Source organism: Peromyscus eremicus, chromosome 4 (assembly GCF_949786415.1).
Source record: "Peromyscus eremicus chromosome 4, PerEre_H2_v1, whole genome shotgun sequence".
Lineage (NCBI taxonomy): Eukaryota > Metazoa > Chordata > Mammalia > Rodentia > Cricetidae > Peromyscus > Peromyscus eremicus.
In genome coordinates this window covers 93,657,274-93,680,501 of record NC_081419.1, presented here as the reverse complement: position 1 = coordinate 93,680,501, position 23,228 = coordinate 93,657,274, and the positions used below count along the sequence as shown (strand labels likewise).

The window sequence follows — 23,228 nt, the reverse complement described above, 5'->3', positions numbered from 1 at the left end:
CCCCTTGCCCCTCTCACTCTCTCTACCTCTCTCTTCCCCCCACCAAATAAACTCTTCACTGAGTGCTGTCTGCATGGCATCTCTCTCACTCACCCGCCCTGGGGCACCTTGGCTCTAACCGCGAGCACGTGTAATTCATAACAGGGAGCATCTAATATGATCTAAGAAACACACTAACGCATTAACTTTTCAAGTTTTAGTTCAAAGCCTAATTTACTCCATTCGGACTAAGAAAGAATCTTTACTATCTCCTCTGAGTATGTGATTATTCACTTAAATGTGCCCAAAAAAAGGGGGGGGGGGACTAAGTGTCTAAGATGAGATTCCTTTTATGAGCTGAGAATAAACCCATGGCACTTCCTTAGAACTAGCAGTTATCCAAGTTAGCTCTATTAATAAAAATAAAATGTCTTAATTTTACATTTCAGGTAGTACCTGGATACAGAATAATGTTATTTTATGGAAAAATAATTTCCATTTAAGTTTTAAACCTTTGATTACATAAAGAAAAAAGTACCCATCTTTCTTCTGCAGTATTGAGATTTGAACTCAGAGCCACATACACGCTATGAAAATAATGTATTGCTGACCTCTAAGTGCAGGGCATTTTTTTTCTTTTTGTGTGAAACAGAATCACATTTTTAGCTAGTTGCATTTACTATAAAAAATTAGGGGCTGGAGAGATAGCTTAGCACTTGTTGCTCTTGCAGAGGACCTGGGTTCAGAGGATCCCACGCCCTCTTTTGGCTTCTGTGAGCACTGCATGCATATGGTCCACTGACATACAAGGATACATAAAAAAAACATACAAATAAAAATAAAAATTTATTTAAAAATTATCAAAATAGATAAGCATACTATTTTAAACTCATTTAACCTAAGCCAATTTAAATTTGGGGCTGGTGAGATGGCTCAATGGTTAAGAGCACTGGCTTTGCTTCCAAAGGACCCAGGTTCAGTTCCTTGTAGTTTAGCACCTACAAGGTGGCTCACAACAGTCTATAACTCCAATTCCCAGGGATCCACTATCTTCTTCTGGCACCTGTGGGCACTGCAAGCACACGGTAGACTGCGTACATGCAAACATTCACATAAATTAAAACATATTTTTAAGAATGAGAAAAAACTAAAAGGTTGACAAACATAAAATATAAGTACTAAACATAAAAAAGTTCCTCCTTTCTATTGGTCATGTCTGTGTCAGTTCACCTGGACTGTCAACTTGATGGGATTTAGAATCACCCAGGAGAATAGCCCCTGGGCACATCTGTGAGGGTGTTCCTATAGAGGTTTAACCAAGAAGGGAAAACTCATCATGAATGTGGATGTCACCATTCCATGGGGGCAAGTCCTGGATAGTATGAAAGTAGAAAGTTCCTGGCTGCAGACACAAGTGACACACTATTTCATATTCCTGTTGCCATGGCCTTCCTGAGACTGTACCCTTAAAACCATGAGTCCAAATAAACCCTTCTTCAGTTACTTGCTTTTTGGTCAGGTTATTTTGTCAACAAAGTATAACAATGAAAGCTGGGAATGAATATGAGACTTTGTCTTAAGGAAGGAAGGAAGACAGGCAGGCAGTCAGGCTGGCCAGCCTCTGTGAAGACTGCATGTATGTAGTCCATAGACATACATGCAGGCAAAACACTATACATATAAAATAAGAATTTATAAAAAATTACCAAAATAAAGCCAGGTGGTAGTGGCACACGCCTTTAATCCCAGCACTTGGGAGACAGAGGCAGGTGGATCTCAGTGAGTTCAAGTCCAGCCTGGTCTACAAAGTGAGATCCAGGACAGCCAGGACTGTTTCACTGAGAAACCCTGTCTTGGGGGGAAAAAAAATGATCAAAATAAGTAAGTATACTATTTTAGAAAATGTCACTGCTGTACATTTTCTTAGAAATGCTATGACTTTTTTTCAGGTAGACAGGGAGGGAGGGATGGAAGGGAGGGAGGGAGAAGAAAAGAGTAATGTCCACTCCAGCAGCTATACAAGAAATTCCCTCCTTAAAGACGTACAACCCTATCTTTCACCATACAGCATGTTGTATTTCCTCCCATGTCATTTTAATGGCTGTTCTAATGGCTCAGAGGTCTGGTCCTATTTATATATCTAATGTCCTTCAGCAATCATTTCCACTCTAATGTTTTTGAGTTTTTAGTACTTCCTGGGGTAAATTCTAGTCCTATCAGCCTATCAGTCAGATTATCTCTAAAAGATAGTTGATTCTTATATTAGAAATCTGACTACACAATTGTACAGATAGTCAATGGTCATTCCTAATCCTACAACCAGCCCTAAACCCTGTTATTAAAAATAAAAACCCGCCGGGCGGTGGTGGCGCACGCCTTTAATCCCAGCACTGGGAGGCAGAGGCAGGCGGATCTCTGTGAGTTCAAGGCCAGCCTGGTCTCCAAAGCAAGTTCCAGGAAAGGAGCAAAGCTACACAGAGACACCCTGTCTCGAAAAACCAAAAAAAAAAAAAAAAAAGTTAAAATATCATACTACAGCTGAAACATATACAAGGGTACTCTAAAATGCTTTCAGGTATGTCTAAACTGTGGCCTGCATGCATCTCAAGATAGATATGAATGCAACCCATCGCATTTATAGATGACAGTGTCAAAACTGGAAACTCCTCATTTTATTACAACTGGAAAATTCTATTAAGTAGCTTTATAATGAAGCAGATGAAGCCAGGTGCTGATGGCACATGCCTTTAATCCCAGCACTTGGGAGCAAGGCAGGCTGATCTCTGATTTCAAGGCCAGCCTAGAACACAGAGCAAATTCCAGGACAACCAGGGCTACACAGACAAACCCTGTTTAGAAAAACCAACATATAGATAGATGATAAATAGATAGATATAGTTATCTAGATAGATATTTAGATAGAGAGATAAAAATAAAGCAGATGAAAACAACTAGTCCTTACCTGGTCTCTGGCTCACTGGTGGGCTTCCATTAATTCCTGAGAGTATAATAGGTACAGAACTCAGCGATGAAGTTGGTGTGGTCACCATGGAGGAAGATGCAGCTGTGGTAACCATGGCTACGGAGGTGGAGGCAGTGGAAGCAACAGGAAGAGTTACGGTTGGAGATGCTACCAACGACTTAGGAAATGCAACCGAAGCCACAGGACTAGTAGTTATCCCAGTAGTTTTGATAAGGTTCACAGTGGCTGTAGACTGGGTAGATGTTACAGGGGTAGTGTTATTAGTTTCAGAGATCTCAACAACCCCAGCAGCAGAGGCACCAGAAGAACAAGAAGCTTCTTTAGCTCCCACATCAGAAACAGCAGTCACAGATGTCACAGCAGTAACATTTTCTAAAAACACTTGAGGGGAAGTAGTGACAGCAGCCGTCACAGTGCTGCACACCTGAACTGGCTCAGAAGAAACCACAGGTGTGACGACCATTACTGGAGAAGGCCTGATACTGAACTTCTGTGGCCCTGTCAGGGGTTGAGGTGTGCGAACTCCAGGTATCTTCTGCTGCAGGGCTCCAACTTTGCTCATCACAAACTGTGTGAACACACCACCAGGAGAGGGCCGAGCCGCTGCAAATAAAAATTTGCAGGTCAAAAAATGTTCAGTTTTCTTACTGTGCCCTCCTACTAAGTGACTGTGCTTATATCAATATTAGTTGTGCCCATTGGGTCAATTACATGAGCCAATTTCTACCCACAAAAATCAAACACTATCCTCAACCCAAAGCAAAGCTTTAAAATTCTAAAAAAAAAAAAAAGATTAAAACTGAGTGCTGTGACTAAATTTCTTCAAGCTACACAATATATCTAAATTCTTAGGGCACTAAAAAAAAAAAAAAAATAAGAGGGAGCTGGGTGAAGTAGCACATGTATTTAATCCCAGCACCAAGGAAGCAGAGGCAGGCTGATCTACAATAGTAAGTTCCAGGACAGCCAGGGCTACATAGGGACCCTGTCTCAAAAAACCACAAATTAAAAACAGATGAAAAGGGAAGGACAAGATTCCCAAAACATACCCTTACATCCCCATTCACACCTTCAAACCTTTTTCTACAATTTCCTCCTGCTTTAGCAGCTCCAGTTCTATGGCTGTCCTTTTATGAGATAGTTAAGTACTACATATTTCTAAAATCTAAACACATTTTTCAAAAAATGAGAGTAGTACTATCTTTTACTGCTGTTTTAAACTCTAATTAAAGCTGCATTATAGAGAGGCAAAATGGGTTCTTTTTAAAGCATTAGCTCCCCATCCTCAAGCTTCACGCCAGCCTTCAGCCAGATATCTCAATTTCCTGTTAGAGGAATAAAAATGAAGACTTTGCTTAACATTCCTAAAGATAACTGAAAAAGCAAAAAAGAGTAATTTTATAAACCAACTGCAGAACTTTAAACTAAAACAAATGTTTCAAGAAGGCAATTTAGTACAGACCATAGCACTAAAATGTTAGGCAAAAGAAGTTTCCATACACAAGTCAGGAATATAGAGGAACACTACATTACTTGAAAATTATGATTGACAAGAGCCTTCTATTTTTTGCATGTACTAACTCGTCCTACCAGCTTTCGCTAGCTTCTTAGGATTTGTCAGTACAAGGAATATGCATATGGTTGGTATTAAAAAACATCAACCCTCATACTCATAGGAAAAAGAAATAATATTTTAAAGTAAAGCCTTAAGTCTTTTCTACATTAATATACAGTCTCAAAGTCTTTAACTGTAAAACTAGAGCTCAATTCATCAAGTATCATCAACCATGAGAATTATTCTAAAAATATTTAAGCAAGGACATTAGTAACAATGCCAAATTCTGTATTTCTCTACTTTTATAACCTTCATACTATAATCACTGGTAAACACTAAATTACAGGCCTTTCCAAACCACTTACCAATTGGCCTTTTTGCTGGAACAAATGCCTTCTGATTCTTCCCAGAGCGATTTGTTGCTGGGCCAGAGGATGCCATTTTGGAATTGGATGTTGAAGGCAACAGGGTGCGTGGTTTCCTGGATGCAGCCACCTTGGCATTGGATGCTACCTTGGAGATGACAGTACTGAGGGTTGAGAGGTCCAGGACTGAGGGTCGCAACCTGCCTGTGATATAAGCAGCTAGCCTATTGGCTGGATGCAATGCCCCCATCTGTCCCAATAGCAACTTAGCCTGCGGGTAACTCTTACCATTAACCTGAAACAAGTGGCAAAGAGAAATTCTGTAAAGATAAAATTCTCTTGCTAACTTCTCTCCCTTGACAGGGGTTTCATTTTTATAAGGTGTTTTAAATTCTATGATTCAGATGTAAAAAGGAAAAAGAAGTGAAGCTTTTCTATTCAGGATAATCTGAGTAATTAGATAGTTATCATCTGATACCTGAACTAGGCTCATCTTCATTTATAGGTTTAGAAACAGAGAATCTTAGAAACTAAATTAATTTCTACATTATAGGTATGTGAAAGACATAACTGTGTCCAATGATTCATCTAACTGTTTTACTTTAATAAGTAATTGTGGTTATTAATGAATCATAAGCAAGAAGCATAATTGTGAACCACAGTATCTCTCTAAGACCAAAGAGGCATAACAAGCTCTCACACAAGGGTCTTTTCAAGTATCCTTCATATCTTAAATCTACTTTTGAAGTTATAGGACATTCATTGCTATAATAACCTATTAAGTCACCCTAGTTTTTGTGGTTTTCCCCCCTTAAGGTTTTATTTATTTTCATTTTATTTGTATGAGTATTTGCCTGTGTACTAGGTACATGCCTGGAGCCCACAGTGGTCAGAAGAGGACAATGGTTCCCTGGGACTGGAGTTACAGACCACTGTGAGTCACCATCTAAATGCTGGGAATTGAACCAGGGTCCTTTGCAAGAGTAGCCAGTGCTTACAATCGCAAAGTAGTATTCTTTAGGCCCAGTTTTTGGTTTTCAAAGGTGGCAACTCTCAAGATACTGTCTTCATATTGTACACAGAACATGCTCAAAATAAAATGTTGGCATAAACATAATTCTAGATGTAGTCACTAAATGGTCAGAATAAAGTGAATTAACAAATGAAATATATATTTTATGAAATATATATTTTTTGTGATGCCTGAGTTGATAACTGCCCATTTTAGGCAGCAACGTAGAAGAAAGAGGAGAGGAATCGAGATCAAGCGTGCGTGCATTTAAAGAGAATACAAAAGCCTCTCAAGTTCATAATACTAGATGACATCTAGAGAACATACCTTTTCTGTCTCATCATTTAAAAGTAGTAGATAGAAAATGGAATAAGTCATCTACTCTTCAAATTAATAGGGAAACAGTAAAGAAACTATCTATAGCAACCCATTACATAAAATAAAATTACTCTTTGCTACTTAATTATGATTATTCTCAGCAAGATCAGCAATCTCAACTCCTCAAATTTGATATCAAAAAGAAAAGGGATTTTTCTATCCAAAAGGAAACCACACTAGTTTTTAGCTATACAGAATCTGGATTACTTATTACTGCCTGGTACTGAAGATTGTTTACTATCTTCCCCAACATCTACACAGGCTGAGCATTCCTTATCCCAAATTTCTGGATAAGAAAGAAGCATTTTAGATTTTCAGTATGCACAATAAGCTATCTTGGAGGCAGTATCCAAGTCAAAGCATAACATTTATTTAGGTCATATACAGCTCACATACACATAAGGACATAATTTTATATTAATAGTACTGTGCTTGCATTCTGACTATGACCCATCACATGAGGTCAGCTGTGGAATTTTCTATTTGCTGATGATCAAAAAACTTTAAAGTTTGGATAATTTCAAATTTCTGATATGGGGATTAAGAATGCTCAACTTGTAATAGAAACTGACTGATACTCAAGTTATAGAGTGACTTTCTTTTCTTTGGTTTTTTTTGAGACAGGGTTTCTCTGTGTAGGCCCAACTGTCCTGGAACTTGCTCTCTAGACCAGGCTGACTTCAAACTCAAGAGATCCACCTGCCTCTGCCTCCTGAATGCTGCAATTAAAATTGTATGCCACCACAGCCAGGCTTATACTACCTATCTTAAAGTCATCTTCTTATCTCTACTGTCACTAGTAGTTATGTAACTAGTAGTTATATATTTGTTTTGAAAATTTTATGCCAATAAGATATTCTAAGACCCAAACTAAATGTCTGACTATTTTTGCTTAGTTATCAAAGGATCATTAGAGCCCAAGTAGTAAAGCTCATGAAGAAACTTTCTGGAAACAATAGAAAGATAACCAAAAGCTAATGTGAGGCTCCATATTTCTGTTTACATATAGCAGTTTACCTTATGTATTTACTTATCACAATAAGGAATAATGATTTTATTATCCAGTTCCCAGAAAACTTGAAGAAATATGATCTAAGGTTAACAAAGGGCTTTGAGTATTTAAAAAAAAAAAATCAAGATGTTACCTAAGTATAAAAAGATACTATACCCAGACTAAAGATAATTCTCACCTGGATAAGCCCAGATGTAGTTGAACTGGGTTTACGTTTATAGGCCACAAGCTTCCCTGCAGGAGAAAGCCCTGCATAAAAAGGCAGACCTTTGCCTCCATGTAATCTTTCCCTCACTGAATCCAGGGCATCTGTCTGCACAGGAGAAATATCATCCATTTTCCCAGGGGACAATGGACCATCAGGAGTCTCTGATCCAGATTTCTCAGCCATATCATCCTGGTCTTGACTTGATGGCATAGAGATTTTCACACGAGAAGAATAAACAGGAGGGTTCTTCTCGCCCCGACACTTCCGCTGAGAAGCCAACTCAATGATGAAGCTGCCCACCTTAAGTGACTGCGGCATGTTGCTATTGATGTGTTGAGATAAGATGCTCAAGATCTTATTACGATCTTCTTCCCAGTTGCAGTCTGAGATGATTTCTATCAGTTTGGTAGGACCACCAGGTGACCTCTGATGTACATAAGAGGTAGAAGAGGATTCTCCTTCATTGCAGGGAGATTTCCAGCTCTTTTCTGTTTGAAAAATAAACAGATCCTCTACAGCACGGCCACTCTGTACTGAACTTTGATTTTTATATATTTATTTATTTACTGGGGGGAGGGGTGCGAGACAGGTTTTCTGTACAGCACCCCTGGCTTTCCTGGAACTCACTATGTAGACCAAGCTGGCCTCGAACTCAGAGAGATCTGCCTGCCTCTGCCTCCCAAGTGCTAGAATTAAAGGCAGGCTACTGAACTTTGAAAGAAACTCAAGTTTCTCACTGTCCCATTTCCTAATATTTTCAGTGGTAAAGTAGTGTATAAACTCAATTCACTCATAAAAGGAAATCTCCTAAAAATAATCAGAGCTAAAAAAAAAAAAAAAAAAAAAAAGCACTGCTCTAAAAGTAAAAGGCTACAAACATAAAAGTTCTACCTTGCAAAATGTGACCTATAACTAAGGTAAAGTTTACTTGATAGAGGTTACTGTTCTGATATCCAAACAGGCCAAACGCTGATACTTGGTAAGCCTGCTTTGAAACAAGTGAAGGTAAGAATCAACACTAAATACTAGAAGGTAGTGTTTTTGTTTATAAAAACACAAAGAGGAGGTTGGTGAAATGGCACTGTGGCTAAGCCTGCCACAAGTTCAATCCCTGGGCTATATAATGGAAAGAGAGAAGAACTCACTCCTGCAAGTTGTCCTCTGATATGTGTTATGGCAAGCATGTACCTCCCCAACCCCCTCACACACATAAACAAATGTAATTAAATAAATAAATTTTTTTAAAAAAGCCTTTTAGGACACATTCTACCACTAGTTTCTACTACAAACTCTATCTACAATGTCCCTAGATGTGGTTGTTCTATGTCTACACTATATACAAATAACTCAGCTTCCCAATGTATCTCTAACCATGGTGATAGGTTGACAAGATAGAGATTTTATAAGGCACCAGATTTCTATAATGGAACTTCTCAATCAATGTGCTAGAGTTATGTCAAGGATACAGCTCTAGCTCCATCATGCCCAGGGTGCATATGGTCTTAAGCAGGTTCTCTCTACCCAACAAGCAGTCCTCTACTTTCTTAAATGTAGAATGAAAATATTTTATTTAATGCATACTACGTAATTATAAGACGAGTGCTGCAGCTTAGGTGCGGCATAACCAAAAACAAACAGCTAAACTCCTTATTTGTTTAGATTACAATCTCTTCAAAGAAATTCTGGCAGTAGAAATTTCTAGATCATCAGAGACGGTTGTTCTTCCAGTCTCCCTTCACACATCCCGAGTAGTGGTGGCTATGGAAGACCTAAGGCCAATTTTAGTAGCTAATGATGCCTATATCCTTGAGACTTGAAAAGAGTAAGATAAATTTTTCACTGACATGATTATTAAAAGTCCACTGAAACAAAATACCTTATCAACACAAGCAGACCTTTTAGGAATATTAAGCTAAATAATGGGGAAAGACTTCTACTTGTTATTTCTAATTTTATTTTAGCAAAGACTAGAAAAAAGCACAGTGACATATTCTGGATTGCTGGTTTAAGAATTTCTGCCACTAAATAGTTCAGAATTACATAGTAATTATTATCAATTGTTAACATCTAGTTTTTATTCTGACCTTGTGATTTATCAGAATCATCCTCCAAGTCACAAATGAGTTGCTTTAAGGTCTGTTCAGAATCAGGTTCCTAAAGAAAGAAATAATACAGAAATAGTTGAATTCAAAATGTATTTATTATCTACAGAGAGGACATAAATTGGTAGAACTTCACATCTGCCCAGTTATATTACTATCATATTATACAACCCTGGGCAATTTAAAAAAAAGAGAGAGAGAGATATAAATAAAATGTAGCCTTACTCTCTTACTAATGACTGAGTCACTTAAGAAATAATTTACATTACACACTATCATATATTCTAAAGGAAGAATATTGGATATCTAACAGAGCAAGCTTCACTTATTTAGAAAACTCATCAATGGGAAAAGAAAATCACACTACTAGGTAAGTATTTTTATTTAAAACCAAAAGTACTTATTTTAATTGCTAAAGGATTTTAATAAATAACACTGAAAGATTAAACCATTAAGAAGAGATATAGGCTTATTTACACATCATAGGAAACACAGAGAAGATTATATGATGACAGCAATAAAAATTCTAATAGTAACTGGGAACTGGAAATGTACAGGTTATTCTGAAACAAGCGCTTCACCTTTGTAATGTGGTTCTCAGGACTAGAAGAACACGAGCTCTGCTGCTGAAATAACAAAGACGGGGACACTGGTGGAGACAGCTGTCTCTGTTCCTCTTTCTTTCGTTCATATACTCGAACTCGGGCACAAGTCATCATACTTTCAAAGTACAAATAGACTGGATCTTTGTCCTCTTCTCGTATCTGTAAGTTTCAATAACAAGACACACCATTATAATGATGGGGAACAAAACTTATCCTAGAATCTGAAAAAAGACTTTAATCTTTGTTTCCATTACAGAAGTTGTTTTTTTTTTTTATTTTTTGTTTCTTTTTCAATATAGGGTCTCTCTGTGCAGCCCTTGCTATCCCGAATCTCCCTCTGAGGGCCAGGCTGGATCTCTCAAATTCAAGAGATCCACCTGCCTCTGCCTCCCAACTGCCTCTAACTACAGCTGCACAAGATCCCACACCCACATCTGGACTCTGAGGGCACCCATACAAAGATATATGGCATACACACATAAATATACATACACAAAAATAAAAAAATAAATGATGAAAAAGCTCATCTGTCTATGAACTTGAAGAAAAACTCGGCTATCTTTGTTACTAATCACTTTCACTTTTATCACATTTTAAAAGCGAGAACAAATAAACTTTAAGACAGAGAAGAAGAGCCCTCAGACACATTACCTCAATTCTTCATAGAATATTAACAAAAACTCTGCTTGAAATCTGTCCCCTTTACAAATGGCCTATGGAACTCACAGTAAGAAACAAACCACTCCAGCTTACCACAGGATTGGGTTTGGGAGTGTATGCTCGTGCTGGTTTAATTCCAGTGGGTTTGCCCTTCACGGTAGTAGAAGGTATGTCTGGCTGAGGTGACACCAATGGTCTCACAGGCTCCATGACAGAAGGTGTTGGAATATAAACTGGCTCTGGATCTACTTCACCTTCCACTTTCACCCACAGTGGGTAATGTCGAACAGGCTGTTCAGGTTCCGCTTCACATACGGCTTAACAGAAGAAGAGGACATGTTATTTAGGTGCTTCCCTCACAAAAGACAGTAACTTGTAACAATCAAACAGATGCTCCCTGGAAGATCTCTAGTTGTCTTCATATGCATTAATGTATTCATCTCCAACCAAGACAATAGATAAGAATAAAACAAAGTGCGTGTGTGTGTATACATACATGTACACATACATACATACATACATACATACATACATATGGCATCTTTTGTTAAATTTATCATGTCTCATCTCTTTAGCTGTTATCTTAAAATTGGAGGTGGGAGTAAACCTGTGTGAAACAGAGCATGTGTAGAAGTCAGAGGACAACTTTTGGAAGTACGTTCTCTCTTTCCATCACGTGGATTCCAGGGATCAAACTCAGGTCATCAAGCTTAGCAGCAAGTGCCTTTACTGGCTAAGTCATCCCACCAACCCTTAGATTTTTTTTTTTTTAAGATTTATTTATTTATTATGTATACAGTGTTCTATTTACATGTACTCCTGCCAGCCAGAAGAAGGCACCAGATCTCATTACAGGTGGTTGTGAGCCACCATGTGGTTGCTGGGAATTGAACTCAGGACCTCTGGAAGAACAGCCAGTGCTCTTAACCCCTGAGCCATCTCTCCAGCCCCTTAGATGTTATTTTAAATGGTAATTTTTATTTCAACTTCCAATTGTCCATTGCTTATACATTACATGCTAATATGTTGTGGTCTCACTAAATTAATTCATACTTCTTTTTTTTTTTTTTTTTTTTTGGTTTTTCGAGACAGGTTTTCTCTGTTGCCTTGCACCTATCCTGGAACTCCCTTGGTAGCCCAGGATGGCCTTGAACTCACAGAGATCTGCCTGCCTCTGCCTCCCAAGTGCTGGGATTAAAGGCGTGCGCCACCACCGCCCGGCTAATTCATACTTCTAACAGCTTAGGATTTTTCTCTCTATGGAAAAATGTTCATTTTACTTCTTCCTTTCCAATCTGGATAGGACTGTCATTGTGTAGTTTTCCTGGGACTGGTTTGTTTTTGAGATGTACTCTGGCTATTACCCAGGTTGGTCTAATTCCTGGATTGAACAATACTCCCACCTCAGACTCCCAAATGCTGAGACTACAGGCCATGGCAATGCACTTGAACCTTCAGTGAGATGTTATGCAGAAGTGATTGAAAGCATGCACATTCTTCCTCATTCTTTGGGGGAAGAGGAGCACTAGCTCAGTCTTTCACGATTAACACATTGTAAAATGTTTCACAGATCTCATTAACAGACAAATAAAGGGTCTTTCTGTTTCTAGAGTGACAATTTTTATCAGAAACAGATTTTGGCAATTCTTTTTTCTTTTTGGTATTCTCAAGACAGAGTCTCATGTATTTCTGAATGTCCTGGAACTCACTATGCAGACCAGGCTGGCCTCAAATTCATAGAGACCCACAAGCCTGTGCCTCCCAAGTGCTGGGATTAAAGGTGTGTGCCACCATGCCAGTATGGATTTGCTAATTCTTTAAAAATACTCATTGAGAGGATTATATGGCCTTTAAAAAGTCTATTCTGGTCATGGAAAACTGTTAAATTCATTTTCTTTTATTTCTTCCTTTTTTGTTTTTTTGAGACAGAGTTTAACTATGTAGCCTGGATCTATATAGATATGGCCTATGTAGATCTAGCTTTACAGACATATATGCAGGTAAAATGCCAATGCACATAAAATAAAAATAAATAAATCATTTAAAAAAAGAATGCTAGGTTTTATCTATCCTATTATGCTTGATATTGCTCACAGCAAATCACCACATGGCCTTTACACAGCTAGCCATATTTTTTGACCTCCCCCCCCCAATCAAAATCAAAGGCTAAACAGGTAACAGAGTGACAGCCGAAAGAGAATATAGGCAGGTAAAATTAAAAATTCAAGAAACCACCAGGTGGTGGTGGCACATGCCTCTAATCCCAGCACTGGGGAGGCAGGGGCAGGCACACCTCTGAGTTCGAGGCCAATCTGGTCTACAGAGCGAATTCAAGGACGGAAAGGACTACACAGAGAAACCCTGTCTTGAAAAACAAAACAAACAAACAAAAAATTCAAGAAACCACACTTTAGAAATCATACTAGAAAGAACATGGAGTCTTATAAGTCAGAAAAACTACATAATCTTGGGTAAGTTAAACTGAGACTAAGCATCAATCAGGTCGTTTGCAAAATGGAGAATAAAGCTTCCTCAGCCTAAGATTGCAAAATGTATATGGCATTCTTACAAGGTGTCTGATGATGTTTGTGTTCCTCCTTCACATTAACAGATTAGTGGGATTTTAACAACATAAATCCTTTAAGTCACCATAATTACAAAAAAAGGAATCATAACAGTCTAGATTTCATGCAATGAGAATACAGTTTTAATTCATATTCTAGTTATACAATATAAACCTGTAGAAATTAAAATCCTACAAAGAAATGTACAAAGGAAAAACATGCCTCCCATCAGAGATCCACTGTCTCTACCAATAACGAATTTTTTGTTTGTTCTATTTTCCTCTCTCTCTCTGCCTTTCTTTTTTTGTGAGATAGTTTCTGTGTAGCCCTGGCTGTCCTTGAACTCAGCTCCGAAACTAATTTTAGCCATTTGTAACTTTAGTGATGATTGTCATGATTTAGTGGAAGCTAAGAAATCATTGGGATGGAAGGGGATGGGCTCTTTAACCTTCAGCTCTAACAACATTTTCACACAACCATTGGGTTTATGTTACTGATTCCTGTTCTATAATCATGCCTGAGTCTTCATGGTTTCTATATAGGTCACTCTATTTTAAAAACTACAAAATCTATCAGCTCATTTTCAAAATCATAATTATGTGATTAATTCTATCCTTACAGAATGTATACAAACCATCTTTTAGAGAAGAAATTTAATCGTGCATTCCAATTGTTCAGATAGAGTGTCTTTACTTTTACTAATTGTTCAAATTTTTACCAAAACATTTACTGGTTTAGTTACTGTATTTCCTTGTACCAAAAATTTTGCCTTCCCTGTCTTCTTGGTTTTCATTGACAGTGTCATACATCATCTAATCAAGATCATATCACCCAGGTTCTCAAACATGATTGGCCTATTTAAAAAAAAAAAAATATATATATGTATATATATATAAAATACCTTTTAAAACACATTCTTATTTGTAACTTGTAATTTTCTACTTTAAAGACATTGTTTTCTAGTCTAGCAATGTAGCTAATATCCAAAGAAGTTTTTCTACCTTCTTAGGCCACGTCTACTTTGTATTAGATGACTTTTTATGCTCTTCTTTGGTTGGGGAGGCAATTGAGACAGAATATCTCTATAAATGAGGCTTGCCTTGAATTCAGCTATCCTTATTTCTCAGCGTCCTAAAGACTGAGATTAAAAGTATGAGCCAGCATGTTTAGAGAGGTTTCTAGAAAGTACACAACAGAAGGCTAGGGAGATGGCTCAGTAGATAAAGTACTGCCACTCAAGCACTGAAGACCAGAATTTGGATCCTTAGAACCTACATAAAAGCTGGGCAGGCAAAAAAGCAATCTGTAATCTCAGTACTTGAGAGTGAGATAGGGATCCCTGGGACTAGATGGCTCGCTAAACTAGCTTGTTTCAACAAGAGATCCTGCCTCCATAAATAAACGAAACCTGGGTTCAGTTCCCAGCACCCTCATGGCGGTTCAACCATTTTTAACTCCAGTTTAAGAGGATGTCTCTTCTGACCTTGGAGAACTCCTACATGCAGGTGGTACATATATTCAGGCACACACAAGTATGTGTTAAATAAATGAAAAACATTTTAGAGGGGATTGAGGACTTAGTTCAATTGTAGAGGTTCAGTCCACAGTGCTAAGAAAGAGCGCGCACGCACAGACACACACACACACACACACACACACACACACACACACACACGCTGAGGAGAAAGATTAAGTCATTCAAGTGTTTCCCACATAGACATGAAAACCCAAAGTACAGGTCCCAGCACCAATATTAAAAAACAGGTATGGCAGTTCCAGAACTGGGGAAGTAGAAACAAGACCCCTGGGAAGTCGCTGGCCCAGCAAGTCTGGCCACATCAATGAGTGGAGAGCAGGAGGGCAGTGGTGATGCACACCTTTAATCCCAGGACTTGAGAGGCAAAGGCAGGTGGATCTCTGTGAGTTCAAGACCAGCCTAGTCTACAAAGCAAGTTCCAGGACAGCCAGAACTGTTAAACAGAGAAACCCTGTCTCAGTTTAAAAAAAAAAAAAAAAGTGGAGGGCCAGTGAGATGGCTCAGCACATTAGGAATTTGCCATCAAACCTGACAACCCAAATTTGATCCCCCAGGACCCACGTGGCAAAGGGTGAGAACGAACTCCTTCAAGTTGTCCGTTGACTGCCACACTTAAGAATGCATACACATACACATATGCAAAATAAATAAATGTAATTGAAAATTACTTTAATCAAGCCAGGTGGTGGTGGCACATGCCTTTAATCCCAGCACTCGAGAGGCAGAGGCAGGCAGATCTCCATGAGTTCAAGGCCAGCCTGGTCTACAGAGCGAGATCCAGGAAAGGCTCCAAAGCTACACAGAGAAACCCTGTCTCCAAAAAAAAAAAAAAAAAAAAAAAAAAAAAAAAAGAAAGAAAGAAAGAAAGAAAAATTATTTAATCAAGTGGAAAGCAACTGAGGAAAACACGTGACTTCAGTCTCTGGTTTCTCTATATACATTCACAGAACCAGGTACACACACATACAACAAGAAGTATACTTTTACAAAAAATTAAGAGAGTTTTAAATTAATACTCACTGTACGGTGGTGATGGTACGCACCTTTAATCTCATCACTCAGGAGGCAGAAACGGGCAGATCTCTCTGAGTTTGAGGCCAGCCTGGTCTACAGAGCGAGATCCAGGACAGCCAGGGCTACACGAGAAACCCTGTCTTGAAAAACCAAACCAACCAAACAAACAAACAAAAAACTCAACTCACTGTATTCCAGCTTCTTCCTCTTCTTTTTCTCCTTCAATTGTTCCTCATCTTCTCTGACTCCCCCTCTTTCCCTTGTTTCTTCTCCCAGTGTATCATAAAATAACGGATCTCGATGAGCAGCCTTCTTATGGAAATGCTTTGTTTTGGAGCCCCCTTTAACCAATACAACTTTTCTTTTCAAACAAGTGCAGCCAAACATGCAGTCTGGTCGACGGCAGTGAGCAGGCTGGCGCTTCTCTAAAGCTAGACTGGAACAGACACAACCCAGGCGACAGAAGTCATTGTTGCATGGAGGAGCTCGTTTCCTTATGATTGTGTGGATAGGTTTGGTTTTGAGAGATGCCTGAAGTGAAGTGAGAAAGTTAAAGTGTTACTGAGTCCTCCCAATACCACCACCAACTTACGAGTCACATATTGACCTACCTTCTGATTATGAGGACTAATACAAGATTGACACAGACTCAAAGGTCAGACTACACACATAATTAGGACTCTTGAGTAAACAAGCTCCTATTCTAATGCATTAGCACATATCAGCCAAAGAAATTTCTCATTAAGAGCAAAAATATCAAATACAGGCTATTTACTCACTAGATACCACACATAATGTTCTTCTGCAGAACTGACAAATCTAAGGTGCATAGGTCAAACTTAATGTTTCAGGAGGTTTTCCTGGAGCATAAGCAGGCTCATATTGCCTAGACTGCAACAGCAGAGTGAATAACACTCCAACAGCATATATGCTCTGAAAAAAAATAAAAAATAATTGCTATCTACTATTTTCTACGAAATGTTCTAACTAAACAATAAAAGGGAGGAAAATCATCCATGCATGAAACTTTATGAATGACTAGTAAATACAGGACACATACTAGAGAGTGGACTCAGTGGACAAGGTACTTCCACAAAGCAGCCACCTGTAATCGCTGTACTTGGGGTGAGGGGGGCAGAGATGGGGATCTCTGGGGCCAGCTGCTAGCTAACTAGCTCCAGTTTCAAAAAGAGATCCTATCTCTATAAATAAAGGGGAGAGGGTCTAAACAAGACATCTAACATCAACTTTAACCTACAAACACAAATGCATGCACAATAGAAATATACATGCATATATGCACACAACACACAAATTACAGAAAGCATTTACTGCCAACATCTCATGATCTTCAGCTCTAGAACTCAGTGCAGAATTTTATTTTTTTACTTATTGTGTGTGTATGATATATGAGGGTGCACATGCCACAGTACATATGTAGAGGTCAGAAAACAAGGTTGTGCAGTTGGTTCTCTTTATCCACCTTTACACTGTTTCTGGGGACTGAACTCAGGTTACCAGGCTTGTGCAGAAAGCATTTTTAACTACTAAGCCAGCTTGCTAGCCCCAGAATTTAATTTTACTTTTTTAATTTATTTGTGGTATGTGTGCAGTGTATGCATGTGCAACTCTTGTGTGTGTGTGTACATGTGCGTCACCTCACACATACACATTTGGAGACCAGAGGTCAATATCAGGTACCTTTATAACTTCCTACCTTTTTTGTTTAAGACAGGGTCTCACTATGTAGCCCTAGCTGTCCTGGAGCTCAGTATGTAGACCAGGCTAGCCTTGAACTCACTGAGATCCACCTGTCTCTGTCTCCTGAGCACTGGGATTAAAAGCATATACCAAGCCAGGTGTTGTGTCCCACACCCTTAATCCTAGCACTCGGGAGGAATAGACAGGCAGATGTCACCTAGGTAATTACAATGCTAAAACCCAGCTTATCCATTTGCCAAAAGCATCAATGTCTAATTCTAGCCAAGCACCAATGTTTACAGAAAATAGCAAATACTTACTTGAGCAGTAAGCAGAGTTGTCAAGGAGACATCTGCTCGCTCTTCAGTAATATATGTCCTTGGTTTTCCTTCCCAGAGCGCACAGTCTTCCAGGTCCATAAGCTTTACTTGAGACTTCGACAACCCTAGAGGGCGTGTTCCTTGCTGCTGCAGCTGTTGTTGCTGGGCCTGCCGCAAACTAATCTGCTTTGGAAACGCACTTTCATCTACAGCTGGCACAACGAAGTTAGTCACCTGATTATCTGAGGCTGGACTTAAGGAATTCTTGGTAATTTTATCTCCTGGGATCACATGAGAGTTTTTCTGTTTTGGTGAAACAGGGTATGGTAAAATAGACTTATAAGATAATTTAGTTCGACCACTCAGTGTTGCTTGTTTGTTTTGAGATTTTGTTTTTCGAGAGGCAGTGGTTACAGAATGGGACTTCACAGAGTAAGAGGTAGAAGGGGAAACAGTAGATTGCTTCTTGAGTACACTATCAAGAGTTCGAACATAGCTGGTACTCTTGGTAGGTAGCTGGTATACTACTGGAGATGTGGGAGCATTGGAAGAGAAGCCCATGCTTGTTTCCATCAGCTTGCCTTCATTTTCCAAGTACTCATCTAGCTTATCACTACAGAAGGCAGAACGGTTTTTCAGTGAAGCCTCGGCATTTCCGCCTAAAAATAAGGAGATACAAAACATTTAAACCTTGGAGAGTTTTACATCTCTAGGAAAAACATTCTACAAGGTCAGAAGTACTTGGATACATGCTATTGAGACTTCAATAAACTATTCCTATTCAGAAAGAAGAAAAAATAGAAAACCAGGACAAATGAGACAGTGTTTCAGATACAAGTCATAAATCTTTTCACCTAACTATAGAAACCAGTGATGAACAAAAACATAACAGCAAGGGAAAAAAAAGAAATTAAATCAAAGAAGACTTCAATAGAATGCCAAGGATTATTTAAGAGACCTGAGTCCTCTGAAACAAAATGCAAGGGAAGAGGGAAAGCCATAAAAAGAAGAGCATAACATTTAAGGGTTTTCATTTGTTTGGTTTTGTTTTATTTTGAAACAAGTTCTCAGATCTGGCACTAGGCAAGACCTCTTGCAATCTACCTTCATTTGCCTCTCAAGTGACTGGACTACAATGGTATATATCAACAGACCTAGCAATATCCCATTTTTAGGAAAGCAAAATATTAGTAAAGATTTAAACATATTATCATTGTTATAAGACTATACAAACCAAAGGTGAAGCAGATTTATTCAGGACAAATGGCAAACTAAGCTGGTTAGGGTATAAACAGCAAACAAATGCAGTGTGAAATAGGTTCATATTGCCAACCAAAACCTTTGGGTTACAAGTTTATTCTAAAGCATGAGACTATCAGAACTACTAGACAATTCTGAAGTATATAGTTCTGAAATGATGCTTTTGTAACTAAGCATAATAAAAGGAAACACAGTTTGAAAGCCGCAAGGATTATTAGGTTTGAAATGGATAGGAGTGGAACCCCAGGTTGTAGCTAGGGAGAAAACAAATACCAGCAAGACTGTTTTCATTTCAGTTTAAAGGAGAGAGGGGAGGATAATGACAAGTAGTTGAATGAGACTGATTTGATTTGAAATAGGGTCTTCACTATGAAACCCTGGCTGGCCTGGAACTCACTATGTATTCACACTGGACTTAACCTCACAGAAATCCACTTGTCTCCAGTGTTGGGATTAAAAGAAAGCTCCATTAACCTAGGCCAAGACTACATTTTTCAGAACATATGTAGAGTTTAAAACAATCATTAATGACCAGCCAGGCTTGATGGCATATGCCTATAATTCCAGCACTTGGGAGGCTGAGCAGGAGGACTGTGAGCTCAAGCCAGCATTCCACACTCAAAAAGACTTCATCTCAAAAACAGAGAAAGAGCAGGCTTTAAACTGAATAGGAAAGTGCTTGAGAAGCTGTTAGGACCCTATGTTTAATCTCTAGAAAAAAACAAAACAACACAAAAAACAAAAGGCTAATTACCTTCATTCCTAGATGCAGAAGCACTATGAAATTTTCCTCTCCACCCTTTGATCTTGGTGAAGTCATTGGTCTTCCCTGTCCTAGAAACAAAAGGAAACCCAGCATCTATAAAAGAAAAAGCAAAAGAAATGACCAGAGTTCTAGTTGGCCAAATATGTCAAATTACTATGTTTCTCTACTATGATACATCCTATGTATTAATTCTATGCCAAGAAACAAAAGATTTACTCTCTAAAATACCCTAAACGGATATCTAAATATCCTAAATTGGAGGATAAAAGTAATGCTTTAAAATGTATACTACAAATAACCTAAACATTAAAGAAGAAAAATAGTGTTCAATTATATAAATGCTACACACTCACCAGGAGAGGCAGGGTTGGTTCCTGTAAGGTTCCAAAAGGGAAAGCTGGTGGCTGGAGCCAAAGGCAGTTGTACTCCCAAGTATTTAAGATCAATGCTCATTGTTGGGTCCACTGAATTCAGTTTTAAGCCCACTACAAGAAAAAAGGACCACAGCTAATATTATCTCTCTTTTCTTTGGGAATTTTTTTTTTTTTTTTTTTTTTTTTTTTTTTTTTTTTTTACTCAAAGAGTTAATAAAGGAAATAGCAAAAAGCAAAACGATGAACTAAACAGTAACAGCTCCACTTAAATCTTTACCTTATGGTATTACACATTACCTACCCTTGAATAAGGGGCAAAATCTATGATTTGTTTACAACCAATGGAATGTGGCACAGGGCACAGGAACATTCATGATTATGTACATGTGATAACCTAGAAATGTTGCTTAAGCTGTAAGGAAATAAATTCTGTCACTCAGTAAGATGGGGGGGACTTGTTGGTGGTAGTGAACGCCTTTAATCTGAGCACTTGGAAGGCGGAAGCAGGTAGATATCTGTGAGTTCGAGGCTACCCTGGTCTATGAAGTGAGTTCTAGGACAGCCAGGGCTACACAGAGAAACCTTGTCTTGAAAAAACATTAAAAAAAAAAAAAACATTAAAAAAAAAAAACTCTAAAAACAAAAAGGGGGCGGAGATAAGCTAAAGGGGAATGGGAGCAGAATCCTCTCTGGCAAATAATGAAGAGAAAAACAAGCCTTGCCAACTGCTTCATCAACATCTTGATTGCCTTTTGAGAACCTAAGCAAGGGACACAAGCCATGCTCATACTGCAAATACACAGAAAATGTAAGCTATAAATGTAGTTTGTTTTACGTTGCCAAATTTGTAGCAATTCTTAAGCAAAATAAATAAATAAAGCAAAATTCAAATCTTTTATTTTTTAGCCCCTGAGGTTCAGAGTCCTTCTAGAATCTCTAATAAAACCTTGCCACAGATGGAGTTTCAGGCCTAATTACAGGCACTAATTCTTCAATTATTATCAATGAGCCTAAAATAAGACTTACTTATAAATTAAGAGACAATACTTTGGGAAAAATATTTCACCAGAATTTTTACAAAACGAAGGCCAAAAGGAGTTTAAAGGTTACATAGAGCAACATTGTAATGGATAGGTTACCACTAAAAACAAACAAAAAAAAAATATATTAAGTAGGCATGTGAGCACTGGAGAAGTCAAGAGGATAAGATAGAGGCCAGTCTGGTCTACAATATAACCCCATAATAAATTATTATATAATACGAAACAGAAGTAACAGGCTCAAGTCTCCAATCAAAAACTCACAAAGGATCTAGGAAGTTGACATGTGGAAGTCAGGACAACTTGTAGGAGTTATGTCTTTCTTTTTACTACAGAGGTTCCAAAGATTGAAATCTAATCATCAGATTTGGCAACAAGTACCTTCATGAACTGTGCTGTCTAAATTTTTTTTTTTTTTTTTTTTTTTGGTTTTTCGAGACAGGGTTTCTCTGTGTAGCTTTGCGCCTTTCCTGGAACTCACTTGGTAGTCCAGGCTGGCCTCGAACTCACAGAGATCCGCCTGGCTCTGCCTCCCGAGTGCTGGGATTAAAGGCGTGCGCCACCACCGCCCGGCTCTAAATTTTTTAATTAAGTTTCCAACACTCCTCCAAATGTTATATACTTGTAGACACATAGTGAGGAAAATACTCTTGTATTTATGCTTGAACACTTGTGCCTGTACATGTGGAGGTCAGAAGCAGATAATAGGTATCTTCCTCAATCACCCTTCGCTGTATTTTTTCTGACAAGGTCTCTCACTGCACCTGGAACACTCCACCTTGGCTAAACTGACCAGACAGCAAGAATCAGGGATTCTTTTGTCTCTTTTTTCCAAGCACCAAGAAGATTGCAGGCATATACTGCCATATCTGACTTTCTTATGTGTGTGTGTACTGGTAATCAAAGTAAGATCTTTATACTTGATAGCAAACACCCTTTATCTACTGAGCCATCTCTTCAGCCCCAAGAAAAGTGTGTGTATGTGTCCTTAAAGATGTTATTTAAGAAATAAAAATAGGACACTCAACCCCACAAAGCAAAAAAAAAATGTAACCAGAGTTTTAAAACTGCAAAATGCTCCCATTTTGAAGAGAAAACACTGCTTTCTGTGATACATTATACACACACATACTCCTTATTATATATAACTAGAGTAAGGACCTAAATGTGTTTTTAAGTTGAAAAGAAATTTAGAAGCAGAGAAAATAAAAAAAATTGCTAGTTGAGAGGTACTGAAATGAAATCAAGGATAGAAGGGAAAGAGAAAATAAAGAACAGAGAAATAAGCAAAAAGAGATAGGAAGGAAAAAAAGGAAGGAGACAATGGACAGAAGACAAACTGGCTTGTCCATACTTTGAAACTAGTACCTTCTTGAAGAGCAGGATGTATCACCTGCTTATGCCGCAAAGACTTCAAATCTTCTATTAGTTCCTTTTCCAACTGGGAAATTCTTGTTCTGCAACCTAGTCACAAAACGGTGATAAAATAAAATAATGTACATATCAGAGAGAATAAATGTTCCACACTTCACTACTACAGCCCCAACAGCAATATATCTGAATGTATACTCTTATATAATACCTGGATCATTTGTGGTTGTAGTCGGAAGACTAGAAGGTTCTTCTGTGGTCCCATCAACTGCATGAATATCTAGCGCCTCCTATATATTAAAAATAAAATCCAGTTTATGTTACTTCTAAAATTTTTAAAGGAAATTAAACAAAATGACGATGATGACCAGAGGCTGGAGAGAGTGCTCAGCAGGTACAGTGCTTGCCATGTAATAATGAAA

General features: G+C 38.3%; 1 protein-coding gene across 5 annotated transcripts in view; it reads right to left on the bottom strand.

The window, feature by feature from the left end:
- The window catches only part of Mga (MAX dimerization protein MGA), an 81,938-nt gene that overhangs the window by 18,645 nt on the left and 40,065 nt on the right, over positions 1–23,228 (bottom strand). For 3 of the 5 annotated variants that reach the window (XM_059261176.1, XM_059261177.1, XM_059261175.1), the window contains exons 4-15: positions 23,018–23,096; positions 22,804–22,899; positions 20,375–20,506; positions 20,010–20,114; positions 17,996–18,654; positions 16,163–16,505; positions 10,953–11,176; positions 10,176–10,358; positions 9,577–9,646; positions 7,463–7,980; positions 4,883–5,177; positions 2,942–3,565 (exon numbers count right to left, since the gene is read on the bottom strand). In XM_059261176.1, coding sequence (XP_059117159.1) covers positions 2,942–3,565; positions 4,883–5,177; positions 7,463–7,980; positions 9,577–9,646; positions 10,176–10,358; positions 10,953–11,176; positions 16,163–16,505; positions 17,996–18,654; positions 20,010–20,114; positions 20,375–20,506; positions 22,804–22,899; positions 23,018–23,096 — 3,328 coding nt within the window. Of the gene's footprint in view, positions 1–2,941; positions 3,566–4,882; positions 5,178–7,462; positions 7,981–9,576; positions 9,647–10,175; positions 10,359–10,952; positions 11,177–16,162; positions 16,506–17,995; positions 18,655–20,009; positions 20,115–20,374; positions 20,507–22,803; positions 22,900–23,017; positions 23,097–23,228 lie in introns of those variants that run through there. The other 2 variants (XM_059261178.1, XM_059261179.1) reach the window with 2 other exon arrangements.